General features: G+C 34.9%; 1 protein-coding gene across 1 annotated transcript in view; it reads right to left on the reverse strand.

Moving 5' to 3' along the window:
• Positions 1 to 15,193, reverse strand: part of LOC111044632 (low-density lipoprotein receptor-related protein 2) — a 247,182-nt gene that overhangs the window by 9,942 nt on the left and 222,047 nt on the right. Inside the window, 14 exon segments of the mRNA XM_039429403.1 lie at positions 120 to 383; positions 1,378 to 1,524; positions 2,119 to 2,350; positions 2,782 to 2,921; positions 3,563 to 3,694; positions 4,196 to 4,456; positions 5,894 to 6,131; positions 6,842 to 7,049; positions 7,524 to 7,706; positions 8,507 to 8,633; positions 9,189 to 9,484; positions 10,521 to 10,842; positions 12,737 to 13,028; positions 14,171 to 14,417. Of these exon segments, the coding sequence (XP_039285337.1) occupies positions 120 to 383; positions 1,378 to 1,524; positions 2,119 to 2,350; positions 2,782 to 2,921; positions 3,563 to 3,694; positions 4,196 to 4,456; positions 5,894 to 6,131; positions 6,842 to 7,049; positions 7,524 to 7,706; positions 8,507 to 8,633; positions 9,189 to 9,484; positions 10,521 to 10,842; positions 12,737 to 13,028; positions 14,171 to 14,417 (3,089 nt within the window).

Raw genomic sequence — 15,193 nt, forward strand, 5'->3', positions numbered from 1 at the left:
TATAATTTAGTGATAGGGCAGTTTTGTAGATCCTATAAGCTATGTCTCATAGAAACTGTTGTTTGGTACACGTTGCATATTTATTTATTCTATTGTTTTTAAATTGTTTGTGAACCCACCTCCAGCCAGTATAGTGACTCTGTTGGAGCCGTCCTGTCTGATGGTCTCGATGTTGTTGAGCTTGGTGTCGACCCAGTAGAGCGAGTGGTCGCGAGCGTAGTCTATGGTGAGGCCAGACGGATGCCTGATGCGGTCGGTGACTAGAGGTCGCCGCTTGCTGCCGTCCATCCACGCCGTCTCGATCTTGGGCGTGATGCCAGCGTCAGCCCAGAACATGCGTCCCAGCTGCGGGTCCAGAGCCACTGATGTTGGCAGGTCCAGTCCTGGTCACACAACAATTATTAACACAATGTATTTATCATCGTCAGTAAGAAATAAGTTGAAAAGTTAATAGTTAACAATAACTATTCGTGGTCTGATTTGTAATCTTTCGATATTTCGTGTTCAAAAAGTTGTTGAATTTCATAGTAAATTGTAAAATGTTTTTGCTAGAAAAATTCAATAATTTGATATTTGCTAACCAAGATGAATTAAGGAATGTGATGTGATCACCAAATTACTTCCATATTGTTTTAACGATATTCAACTTTATATTGATTGCACTCTTCAACTATGTTGAATAAATGAAAATAATATCATATATATTATTTTATCGATAGCCTACATAGAGTCCGGTCTCACAAGATGTCAAATCATTTATTTATCTAACAAACTTAACAAACTTCACAGAGAAATTCCGATTAGTTTATCAAGGTACACTGAAGTTGGTCAGGATCTGGTCAGTATCAATTGAATATTTCACCACTAAAATACATTACAAGACTTGATTCGAGAGAAACAGTAAGATACAAATAAGGAAATTGAATAGTTAAAACATTATAATGAAATTCATTTCTATCTCAAAACTAACAACTGATGAATAAACACCTATAATAATTGAACTATTTTGAGAACAATTTACAATATGAATAAGAGGCAAAGTGATTCAATACATGTAACAGCATCTTCTGATTGTAACAGCATTATATGAATAGCCAGATTGTACAAAGTTAATACAGCGTCAGAATAATGTTATGAAGAAGGTACTACCTACATCAGCTCCTGATGAGTTGAAGTTGCCTCAAAAACCATTCAAGATGAGACTTTATAGTATCTATAGTTGACCACTTTATAGTTCAGACAAATAATTTCAACTATATATACTGACATAGTAACCTTTTCAAATAATAAAGATGCCTCACAAATATTTGAAGGGGTCTTTGTCATCAACTAAAGCTATAAACCAAACAATCTTAATAATTTTATCAATTGACTTACCGGTGTCGATAAGTGATCTCCTATATCGGCCATCCTGTTTGGCTACCATCACTCTGCCCTTAGGTTTGGGTCCAGACCTGTCAGTTTCAGTCCAGTACAGATTTTGGGCAACCCAATCCACTGCAACGCTGGTTGGTTTGGCATTTCCTGGAGATAAAAAGTCAAATGAAATTATTTCATTTGCATTCTCAGGTAGAAAACTCCGATTTTGTTGGAAGCCATGAGAGATAACAGGAAGATTTGAGATTTCTCAGCCACCATCAAACTCTACCACGAATGAATCCTCAACACAATCTTAACGCAGAGAAATTATACTTCAAGATCTCGTTTAAAACAAATTGAATGATTTTAATTCGATATTTGCAAATAACCACATTAAGGAAAGTAATATGTTCACCTAACTACTTCCATCTTGCCTTGACGATATTTAATTTTATTAACTACTAAACTGTAATAATAAAGCGAATAATTTATTTAGGAAAAGAATGGAAATCTTAGTGACTGATAGGCACACTTATCAGTCATATAAAATTGCTCATTTTTACATAACTTAAGCGATCTCTATACTTCCTTTGTAAGAGTGAATGTTTAGGGTGTCTGCAGCCAGTTAAAACCATTAAATGAGTATCTAGTAGTTCGGAACCCACATAACACCATAGGTAAATTCATGTCATCATTCCTCCCTTTACCAACGCACAACAACATTTAAGTACTTTACTTGAAATATAACTTTCAACTAACCTTTAAAAGTAAGCTCCTGCGAATATCCAATCTTGACTTGGCCAGATAGGGCGTTAACCATGTAAGACCTCTTGATTTTTCGGTCGAACGAATCCACCCAGAACACCATTTCTTTTCTTGGATCGTAGTCGATCGCCTCGATATGCTTTTCTTGTCCAACAACGTCGAACTCTCTCCTCTTCTGTACATCGTAGGCTCTTATTTCTGGACCATTTGCAAACACTACAGATACCTGTCCGAAGAAGAAAAAATAAGTAAGATGTAAATACAAGGAGTAGTGCATTGAACTTTTGAACACTCTGGTTGAATTGTAGGCTATATACATGCAAAAATACAAAGAGATTCATTAATTACTAAAATTTGTCTATACTTCCCATTCTCCATGCTCTTATGCATGCTTATCAGTCGGTATAATGGATTCATATTCTCCAACTAGGACACGAATTAGATAGATATAGGCTACAAGTAGAAATAACAAACTGGGAATGAAGAGTTATCCAATCAGGCTATTGTCCAAAAAATATAAAATCATTGTATTCGGTACCTCTTTATCAGAGCAATAAGAAGCTGATTTGAACACCAAGAGGCAGAAGAGGTAGGTAGAGGTAGAAACTATTTTATCTGACTTTGAATACAATTGTTTAGAATTGTTGGTTGTTATACCTTGCTATCATCAGCCCTGCACACTCCACTGATCCCATCCACCAATGAGAAGCCAGGTCGGCAGGAACAACTGAAAGTTCCATTCAGGTTGGTACACAGATGTGAGCAATGGTGTGTACCATGAGCGCATTCGTTGTAATCTGAAACAACAAATTAATGAAGCTGGAAGTCGAAATTACACAATTATACATTGGATGATAATGATATTTGATATTGTTTTCACTAATAACATCTCGGTTATAATACTGTGAAAGTAAACTTAAATTTTCTCTCTACACAATATAATCATAAGAATAGGCTAGATATAATCTATCACGAATTCGTAATTCATGATAAATCAGGCATTACCTGACAGAGAAAATATTCTGTATTGTTCTTTCAAGAAACTCTATAAAATATATCTGTTAAAAATAGCTCAAAACAAAATATCTACTATAAATCAAAGGTTTGATGTTTCATTGGATGTAAGATTGTAATTCATTGCAAACTCATAGATATGTTTAGGAGAGTAGCCCAAAGCCAACATTTTTATTGAGATTATATAGAGTCCCATTAAATAAAATAGGCAAAGTTATTGTAAGATTATCCACTTCTTCCCATAAAATTTAGTTTTGTTCGTTTTTCTCGATCTTTTATGTCATGTGTTACTCCAGTAAGTTTCTACTAAAAAATTGTACATCATTACTTGATACTACATTAATTGATGATGGTACACAGAATGGATTTTTATTTCGAAATAATAAAAAAAAACAGATCAGTTACATGAAAATAACATTCTTACCATCACACTTTTTCCTGTTGGATGGGTTGACTGTGAATCCTCTATAGCAGCCACAGATGTATCCTTTTGTTACATTCTTACAATAATGTTCACAGCCTCCAAAAGAACCATCTGGGCAGAACTCGCCATAGTCTGTAAGTAAAATAATGCGATTTGGTGAATTGATTCATGACTGGTACAAAAGAATGATAGAACCCAAAGTAATTAACAAGAATCGTGTGAGCTGTACATAAACAATCTTCAACATACAATATGCTCATCAAGTATAAAAAAATCAAACATTTACAGGTATCTAAAGTACATATTTGAAAAGATGTATAAAACCACAGAGGAACGAAAACTATTGATTTCATTCATCTCTGATAAAACATAGGAATTTCCAATGTGATGTGTCCACTGTCATCTCCATCGTTAACATTATTGTTCTCTTTGAACATAGAGGTTTGAGTTAATTTCATAATGAAGTAGCTACGAATACCATATGCTAGTGGAGAGAAAGAAATTACTATTGTGTTTTAAAATCTATATCCTATTAAGACACTATTGTGTTAAAATTTATATCCTAAGGAAAACTTTTTCTAATTTCGATTTTTCCAACTAATATTGAGTTGATAAATTATTAGTTAGACTTACGGCATCCACGTTCGTCAGAGTTGTCGCCGCAGTCATCATTGAAGTTGCAGACGAGCGTCTCCTTGATGCACTTGCCCGAGTCACACTGGAACTCGGCGTCGCTGCAGACGGGGATCTGCCCGGGCAGCTGACACAGCGTGTGGTTATTCTCGTCACTGGCGTCGCCGCAGTCGTCGCGGCCGTCGCAGATCGCCTCCAGCGACACGCAGTTGCCGTTCTCGCACTGGTAGCGTCCTCTCTGCGTGCAACTCACTACGTTTGCTGCAACATAATAGTACAATTTTATATGTTATTTCTGTATCATTACTTTATTATCATATTATATCTATATTTTACTATTTTATTTTATTACATATTTTTCACTGTATTTGTATGTTTTATGACAAGAATATACATTTTGAATATATGAGGAATCTTGAATTATCATAGATCATACGTTTCTTATAAAAAATCTGAGAATATATACCTGATGTTTCTTTATTTACTAAGAGCGGGTTCCTTTCGTTGGGATGAAATGAGACTGGAAGTCAACATTGAATATTTTCCATCATTGTTCGCAATCAAAGCAATGTAATTTTTGCATTATAGTGCATAGAATTTAAGGAATCGACATGTTCAATTGTTTAGATATTGATTTAATTTATGGTTGACGTTTCCAATATGTATATTGTGTATACTTTAAGGAATAAACTTTATTCTATTCTCTCCCATTCAATGAACTATATACTGTACAATGAACTGTACGGTATCGGAAATTAATATATTTATAATATTTAAAAGCTTTATTTTAGGGTTGAAAGAGTATAAACTGGTGGAAATTGGGCAGTTTTGAGCATAAGCCTGTTGTGCCTCTCCTCAAGTCAAGTGTTTGTACACAATGTAATTAATAAATGAACAGGGCAATCATGCCTTATTTTTTCCTTTCTTTTCTTTTCAAAAATGTTGTTTCTTCAATAACAGCTTTAGCTGAATAAGTGGTATTTTAGGGTTGAAATGGTACAAATTGGAAATGAGACAGTTCTGGTATGAGCCTGTTAGTCATTTCATCATGAAAAGTGTTTGTAAACAATGTTATAAATTTAATAATGAATGAATTAATTGAGCTATCACACCTTATTTTTCTATTGGCTTCTATTTTGAAAATCGATATTTTCAATAACAGTTATTGAGATAAAATTGCACCGTAATACTAAGATTTAGCCGAATGTGCCATATAGTTACAATCACGATATATAGTCTTCTATTAAGTAATTATAGTTCTATTACACTGAATAATAAAATTGTTAGTATTCAGCATGATTCTATGATATTGAAATATTCATAGAACTACAAATAGTAATAACTATTATACAAGATCCTGTGATTAAAAAAAATTGCAAGTGAACGACAATAAGGAATGTACTAAGCTGAATAATAAAAAATAAGAGGAGCTATTAGTTATATTGAAATATTTTTTTTAGAATCAAAGAGCAATAATGAATAGTGGTCTACAATAATCTGTAGTGTGTAGTTGAAAATAAAAGTAGATTTTACGAATTTTCTGTACACAACAATAACGCCCTTCGATTATGAATACCATTTTTATGATAACTTTTCAATTTTCCATTAGATATCTACTTAGGATCAATCAATGGAGACCAATGGAATAAGATCTTGGGATTCGTCTTCAACATATTATTGAAATTTCAGTTTACTCACAGCAATTGGCTGCACTCTCGTCAGAATCATCGCCGCAGTCATCCATTCCGTCACATTTGTCCTCGTATTCGATGCAGATTTTGTTGGCACACTCGAATTTGTTCTCGGGACAGTAGCGGCCTCCCGGATACCTGGGCGGGCAGTTGGTTTCATCGCTCATGTCACGACAGTCAACATCGCCATCACAACGGAAGTACGATGCAATGCAATGGCCGCTGTTACATTGGAATGTTCCGTTCTGCACAGAAAATAAAATATTTATTTCAACAGAACAGATTTATTGATTTATAGGTAAGAGAAGATGAGACAATGAGGACGGAATACAGCTTAAACTTTTTTTGATGATTGAATTTCTTATAATTAATGGTTAAGATGGGAGTAGAAGGGATATTTCTCAAACAATCTTAATTTAAAATAACACTAATTTTGAAACACACTAAGTTATCTGTAAATAAACAAATACTTTGTATTTCATATGAAATACAGATACTCAAAGTAAAGTTTGAAGTAAATCAACTGCACGTGAAATATTAATATATCATAAAAATGCTATAAAACACTCTGAAGACTTCCGCTACTACTAATATAACAGCTAGAGGGAAATTGATGAATGAAAATATATTATCCAGAAATATCCACTTTATTGAAATATCCTACTTACTTCTATCTATATAGGATAATTATTATTATAATAACCGCATGGGTTCCAGTGGCATGAGGGTCCTTATGGGTAGCTCTATTCCATCGTTAGTATCATAAACTGAACGTATATAAACGTATATAGTTTGATTTCGAAGCTCTCCAAGTTCAAAGAAAAATATAGATAGATATCATCAGAACAAACTCCAAACAGCTCGCCATTAGAATAAAAATACTGTACGTCTGATTACAACAAACGAAATAGACAACTGTTTATTTGAATAAAAGAAGACTTATTATGAAGTTCACCTTGCATTTGAAGTTGGAACAGCTCTTCTCGTCCGAATTATCGCCACAGTCGTCATCATGATCACACCGCCAGTGGTTCGGAATGCACTTGGAGTTGTTACACCGGAACTCGGATTCCGAGCATGGTCTGTAGCCGAGTTTGCTGCACATCTCTTCGTTCTCATCTGAGAAATCTCCGCAGTCGTTTTCAAAGTCACATAGCCACCTCCTAATGATGAAAAATTTTTGCCATCTGCAAAACTATAATATAAATGACTTGCCTTTTATGTACCTACCCTGATTCTTATTTATCTCCTTTCATTGCCGCTGTTCTTTGCTCAAAACTTTTTATTTTTTCTTTTCATTTTTGAATTTTTCATTTGACACTTTCAATTTCAAATTACTTAGTATATGACGGTACTCGTCCCACACACAAGTCTATGACTCATGTGGGGCTATACCTTTATTGCTGGGTCAGAGCACTTTGATTGGGTATTGTGTAGGCTATTCATTACATGTTTATTTTTATTTATTTTTTTCATTACCTATAGAAATGTACGACTCATTTTTTGGGGCTAGAGGAAATTTCATTCACACATTATTTGTTCACAAAAATGTATGGTTATGAAACTCAGTCAAGCATTCAAACACTACTATTACATAGAAAAGTGATGCAATAAAGACGATGATGAAGTGTGCTTACTTTGGAATGCATCGGTTATTCTTGCACTTGAAGTCGTTGTCGTTGCACTTGGGGCAGTTCTCAGGCTGCTCGTCACTGTTGTCGCGACAGTCATCTTTTCCGTCGCAGAACAGCCACTTGGGGATGCACCGGTAGTTGGTGCGGCCCGGGCATCGCTGCCAACCGTTCGTGCAATTCCTCTGTCTACAATTCACACAATTCATTTCATTTTATTCATTCATTTATGTCTTCACGCAGTAAGAATGATGATTTTCTAATACATTCATATTTCTTCATGCAATAACAAATCATATACTTAATTATGATAACGAGGTAACAATATCCTCAGCCAAAATTTGTTGTTTTCTCCCAAGTTTTTATGAATGACATGCTTCAAAAAGTAGTTTATGAATGTCCAAATTTTGACTCTTCTTGTCAAGTCATCTTTACTGGTTGAAAGTAATAATAATATTCTATTGGGATTCAATTTCATATAATTATTTATTGACTGTAATTATCACTTTACAAATTATTACCGTACTTTACTGTATTTGAATAAGAGATGTTATTATCACATTTGTCTTGGGTAACGATGGAAATCAGTAACCTAATCTGAAAGTGGAGTTTTGGAATGTGTCAAGGAAACTAATTTATACATTTGATTGATTTGATAATGTAAAATCAAGCAATATTGATAACTTTATTCGTGACATAAACATCATACAACATATATTATTATCTGCGTTTGCAATTTGTGAGAGCTTGTATTCACATTAAGAGCTTTATGTCACAACAATAAACGCTTAGTCATACGTTTCATAAATTTTAAATTAAAAAATGAGGTGGTGGTTTCAAGCAAGATGGCCATATTTATTAATATTATGAAGTTATCCCTTGTTTCTCTTGAAATTAATTTTGAAAGAATCAAAAGAAGATTCAAAGAAGTTAATTTTTGGTTACACATTGGTACACCTGTTGAACATATTAAAAAATGATCCTCTCACCTGCACATATAAGCTGGTTCATCGGAGTCATCTCCACAATCATTGTCAAAATCACACATCCAAAGTTTGGGTATGCATCGGTTGTTCTTGCACTTGAATTCCGTTTCAGGATCACATTCTCGGTTATCTGTAAGAAAATAAGAGAGAATAATAGTTAGTTTGAGATTTACTTGACATTGTACAATACTTGATCTATAAATCATATTGAGTTCTCATAAAAATTGACGTAATGTTATTTCCTTTTCTTTTTAGGGCTACAGATTATTAAAACATAAAATAGATACTATCACATATCCTCTATGCCATTGCAACACTGATAGTTTCAAGTCTTCAAGAGCCATTTTTTCCATGGTAATTACTCTATGTTTTATTATTATATTATAATATCACTATATTGCTCATGGTAATTTGTCAAGACATAATGAATATATGAGAACCAATTTGGCACTTGTAGATCCAACTAAAATCCGCAATCAATTGACAAAATCACGAAACTCTCAAGTAAAATCCTATTATTTTTATTTTCATGTTCTACATGCATCGTATCGGAACACTTTAGGTTTCTTAATTCTTCTCTAATGGAACCAATTTATTACATGTGGCCTATGATTGTGAAGTGAGTGTTCCGAATCCAATTGAATAAAAATCAGATAATGAATTTAATGTTAAGGTTGTTACTCACGACAAATGAGTGGATCTTCGTCGGAGCCGTCCTTGCAGTCCGGGTCGCCGTCGCACTTCCAGGCGTTGAGAATGCAGCGGCCGTTCGACTTGCACTTGAACTCGAGCTCGGGACAGGTGAGGTTGCAGAACTTCTCGTCCGAGTTGTCGCCGCAGTCGTTGACGCCGTCGCAGATTGTCGCCGACGGGGTGCAGCGCCATCCGTTGTCGCACTGGAATGTGCCCGACTGACAGGTGCGTTTTGGACACGTCGACGGCTCGTCCGAACCGTCCTTGCAGTCTTTCTCTCCGTCGCACCTAAGCAAAAACGTTCTCATTAACTCAAGTTTACTAATTATCCATGCCTGTTAATGAATCAATGAATAAATCATGCTACTGGAGAGGATACATGTTAGTGGCTTCACAACATATTGCAACTTTAAATACAGACTCAAAATTGTAATATTCTATTCTGTTCTAATGTGGTTTGTTTTACTTATTATGACAAGACAGTATTAGATACATCTTATCTATAATATTACTCACTTTTAGTTTGTTTTTAGAGTTTCTAATTCATGGTTTTATTAGTCAATGACTGCATATCCATACAATACATATTCAGGTTATACCGCAGCCATCTCTAGTTGAGTTCAATACTGTGATACTATAGTGATATAGAGTTACAATGTTATAGAGTCAGTGAAAATGATAGGGACGCAATGTTGCCACTCTTTCGTTTCAATTGTCTTCAATAGTACATAATTGGGATTCGAGTTATCCAGTTATATCTGATCTGATATTAAGTGTTGATTTTTATTAATAATGATAAATTATATCTCTAAGATATATCCACCAATAAAGTATATATTTTCATAATTTGAAAATAAATTTTGTCAATTATTGATATTAAATATTATCAGTTTAATACATTTCTTTATTACAGGCTATCAAGGATTTGGCAAACTATAATTTATTAAAGGCGGAGCTAGAACTTGTGAGTCAGGTCCTATCTGCCTTACACGCAACCCCAACTCTGGTGCGGAAGTAGTGGAGGATAGAGCTGTCAGATTTGTCTAATGACAGACAAGGATTGCAAACCAATCTCAATCGAGTGCTGACTTATAAACGTGAATCTCACAATATTCATATCAATTTATTGATCAATTGGACTCAAATCAATTAATTAATTGCTGGCTTGTATGCAGTTACATGACCTACATAATATTTGGACGATTTCAGACAAAAAGATATAGAGGAAGTTTGGGCAAGAGCGTGTTTTTTAGTTTCTGACTATTGTATTGTTTCCTCTACCCAATAAAATAATAAATATATTAATTTGTAAAGCATGACTTACTTCCAGAACCAAGGAATGCACCGATCATCGTTGCCTCCGCACCGGTGCTGGCCCTCGGTGCAATTGGCCACACAGGTCCTGTTGTCGGCGGTGAGGTAGAACTGGTTGGGGCATGCGCAGACATGTGCCACAGGGCTGTTGGTGTCCTCATAGCCGTCCGGGCTGGCGTCGACGCCGGGCACCGGTGCTAGCAGGCAGAGGTGCGAGCAGCCGCCGTTGTCATCGCCGCAGGGGTTCGGATAGTGCAGCTGGCGCAGAGGGTGGTGAATGTGAACGTCGTAGGGACGGTGGGTCGTGTTGCGTAGCACCTTGAAGTCGTGTCCTGATGAAAAAAGAATATAGAAATGATTTTTTCCCACTATACTAAAATGATAGAATACAAGTTTGCACAAAAGCATACACGGAAAACTAACACATATCATTTATAGTTGAGAATGGTATTGTATGTATCAATGTATAAATAGATAATAATAATCGTGCTCTTTAAAGATAACAAGCGTGCTCTTTGTTAGTAATTTGAGTTGAATTTATTGGTAGCTCTAACGATATAGTTGCGGTTTCAACTTTACCTAATGTATTGCTTTAATTTCTTGGTTGAAATGAATAATTGAATCATTGAATAGTTTGTGCCATAATTTGAACAAACAATGTTTGATATAAATTCAATAGTCTACAATCTCTAATACATATTCCTAGAGACCTGAGCCCTGTAAAACTTATAAGTCAAGTAATACAGGAGAATCACCATTCCAATTACATGCTCAATACAGCCGATAAATCAGCTGTTCCTGTATTACAGGACTTCTGGACTGTAAACTTGTAATACTTGAAACATGGGCCAGTAATGATGTCAAAGTATTACCATCAGTTTGGTAATTATTTTTTTGTTATAGTCATTCAATTTCAGCTGTTTTCCATGCATGAAATCAATCCGGTAAACAGCTGTTTGCAGAATAAATAAACATATGATTCTCATTACAGCATACTCTACTGTAATGAAACCATATGTTTTCTTTACAGTCGAGTATGTTTCCTAGTTTCGAAATAGGAACAGCAAGACTGCTACAAAAAACACCTCCAGTGCTCCAGGTGGAAGTTTTGTCAACTTCCACAAAATTCCTGATTCGGAATTTGTAAACTAGGTTATGTTTATAGAATGCATGTAGTATAACGTCAGCACAAGCAGATAATGTGCTCTATTTCTCAATTATTCTTCTTTAGATTATTATGACAAAAAATAGTGAATGGACGTGAATGTCTTTTGCAGTACTCCAATGAAATTCTAGTCTCGGCTAACGCCTCGACTGGAAACATTATTCTCGCCTGCAAAAGGCCCCTTCCCGTCCTTGTGACGTGAGATACCATTACGATTATGTGAATCTCAACGTTCCACATAATATACTGTCTATATTCTCTTTAATTCTAGATTGAAGCATACAATATCCACACCTGCCAGTATTTTTGTCAAAAAAGATTTTTATAATTTTCCTTATAAGAAATCACACTATGTTTTATTTCAAAACAAGAAATTCCAGCTTTATAATCTGCCTTAATGAATGGTTCCACAGTCTCTGGCCAATAAACGATGTTTTTCCTTGAACAAGGCGGTTTTGATCCTTGAAATAGCATATATCTCTGCTTCACTCATACTCGTTCTATCAGTATGAATGTTTGCATCTATTTGTGGTGCTGGTTACAACATTTCTTCCATATTTACATATTACAGTTATTTTGCTAATCTTTTTGGATGCAGCTCTGCAAGACTGTAGTTGCTTGATGTTTGCAAATCCTCCTTTTGTTGAACTTGTAGGGTAAGGACCTTTGAGATTACCCTGCTGATGATTCAATCACACAATAAGGCCTGATCATAGAATGTGAATCCACCACAGCATGCTACTATTTTTTTGCTTCTAGAATTGCAATACACTTCAGTTCCAATTCAGACTCAGATCCAATCAAATCATTTTTACAGAACTGCTCCCATCGATACATATACAATACCAACTTACAGATGAAAGTGAATAAAGAATTGCATTTGATCAAATTGTAACAAATGAATAATTATTATTAAACAAAGATCTAAACGAATTCACCGCATTATAAATACCAACGTACAACTATATGATAAGTAACTACTGTGACTACTGTACCTACTTCATAGTTGAAATTGACATTGATGAAAATAATAATTTCACAGAAACTGAAATGTTATTTACCAGTGAATTTATTAGCTCGGCTGATTGCTTTGAGATTCCAATCGCTCCAGTAGATGTAGTCTTCGAAGAGCGTGATGGCGAAGACATGCGGCACTTTGTCGCCAGAGAGCACAACGTGTTTGTGCCTGCCTTCAAGGTCGGTGGACGCGATGTAGTCAAGGTGGGCGTCGCCCCAGTAGATGCGGTCCGTGAAGTAGTCGATGGTCAGCGCATTCGGCCACGCGATGTCATTCTCGTGAGTCAAAATCCGCGTCATATTACTGCCGTCCATACCCATTTTAGCAATGAAAGCCTACAAATTAACAATTGAATTGGTACATAAATCATAATTGAATGTTCGGATGATAAACCCGAAATTTATCCATTCAGAAATACAAGTTCACATTATTGTCTCTTTTTTCTGTATAGGGCTACTTGTAATATGAATAGAAATAAAAATAAAAATCTTAGTACCCTTTTTTGAATTATTCTATTATGTGATGAAATAATTCAAAAAAAGGTACTGAGATTTTTTTATTTCTATTTAAGTTCACATTAGTATTGCAAAGTTCATTTTTATCAATTTTACATCTTGGTGACCCAATCTATGAAGTAAGTCAAGTTGATAGGTAAACTGTTGGATGGATAAGTTATAATCAAGCATTCAAGTACTTGAGTTTCAACTCGAATATTAATCGACATTATTGAATTGTCTACAATTTTTCTAAAACAAGAATCTCTTTTTTGATTGAGTTGATTACTGATTTTCATTCAATTGATGGATTGTAAACAAGTGAAGATGAATTCCAGGTAGGCTATGAAATGAATAATACAGGCAAATATCTATGTAACTTATGGAATCAAACACTGTATGCTTCACTGTATCAAAGAACAGCTCTTTTTGAGAAAAATCCAACATATGGGGTCTTAAATTCATTAGAAAGCTTTATACTCATTTGAAAAATTGTGAAGATATCAATGTTTTTGAGAAGAAGTTGAAACACTTTTTGATGCAGCTTTGACGCAGCTTGCAGCTGATGCAGCTTGATGGTTGGAGTATTCTATTCACGGAAGATTTTGTGTGTAGAGAGGGTTCCTTTGTGTGATTTTTTCTTCTTTTTTTGTTCCTATACCCTAATAAGAGTCTCTGGGAAGCTTTAAAAACAAATAAATAATATCAATAGCAGCAACAGAACTAATGTTAATTAATCAATGACACAAATATGTTTTTCACACAGAACATTTTGAGACGACATGACACCCACAATGTTCTTCGATTTGCAGATTCATATCAGTTACTCCAATGAGACTGGGACAGTCAAAAGAGACTCCAATGAGAAAATTTGACTGAATAAGGACGACAATCGGACGACATTCTGGATGGAGTGTGGTTGCAAAATCGTTGAGTGTGAGAACGACAATAAGTTAAAGACTACTAGATTCATATCGACTCACTTGTAAATGCCAGCTAGAGAAGTACAGATATCCAGTTCCTGGATGAACTGCAAGCCCTCTAGGATCTGGAATTCCAGCTTTCAGTGTTTTGCGTTTGGTGCCATCGAGTTCGGCGACATCCAGGTGCTTGCTATGCCTGTCCAGCCAATACAGCTTCCGGCCGATCCAGTCGACGGCGATGCCTTCCAAGCCGTGGCTGTCGTGTCTGATCACTGCTTCCCTGTGATCTTGGTTGTTCATTTTCGATCTGCAACATTATGTAGCGAATCAGATGACAGTTCTATTTCTCATATATTACATAGAATTCTTCTTATTTATTTACTGCAAGGTGCAAGGTCAAATATTCTCGGAAAATTAAATTATTAGATCTTGAAAAATATCCTCATTTTTGAAAGACCTTTTTCATGGCCTATTTTTGAAAATTTATCAATTCTTCGAGAAAATTATTGATTTTTCATCAAAAAATTAATGACATGCTAAGGAAACATGCATTTCCACTTCAATCATTCAACACAAATCCAACGCTTCTGTCATTTTGATAACTACAGACGTTTTTCAAGAATAGAGCTACTCACAATAATTTCCTATTGGAATGGACAGCTCAGCTAATTATGATAAGTTGGTACATAAAAAGCTAGAAAATAAATAACAAAGTATGCAACTCAACTATCTAACGATCAATACTGGATTTATAGTAATATCTATAATAATAAAATAATTTGAAAGATATTATCTCATCCGAAATTCACATTGATCTACATGTTTTGTATTATCTTTGGGAAGTGATTCTGTACCGTAGTGAATATCCATATTGAATGAGAACGACTTGACCAAAGCTACTGGTTGATTAAAACAATTTGAGATACTAGTTTGTTTGTTACACCTTATTATCAATCTACAGTTAACTCATAGTTTATTAGTAAATCTTGAGTTCACGAGGGATTGATAATGGTGTAGAAGTTTTTGTGCGTCAATTCTATCTGACAGTTCAAATATCCTTATTAATATACTTACTTTATTAGA

Source organism: Nilaparvata lugens, chromosome 5, assembly GCF_014356525.2.
Source record: "Nilaparvata lugens isolate BPH chromosome 5, ASM1435652v1, whole genome shotgun sequence".
Lineage (NCBI taxonomy): Eukaryota > Metazoa > Arthropoda > Insecta > Hemiptera > Delphacidae > Nilaparvata > Nilaparvata lugens.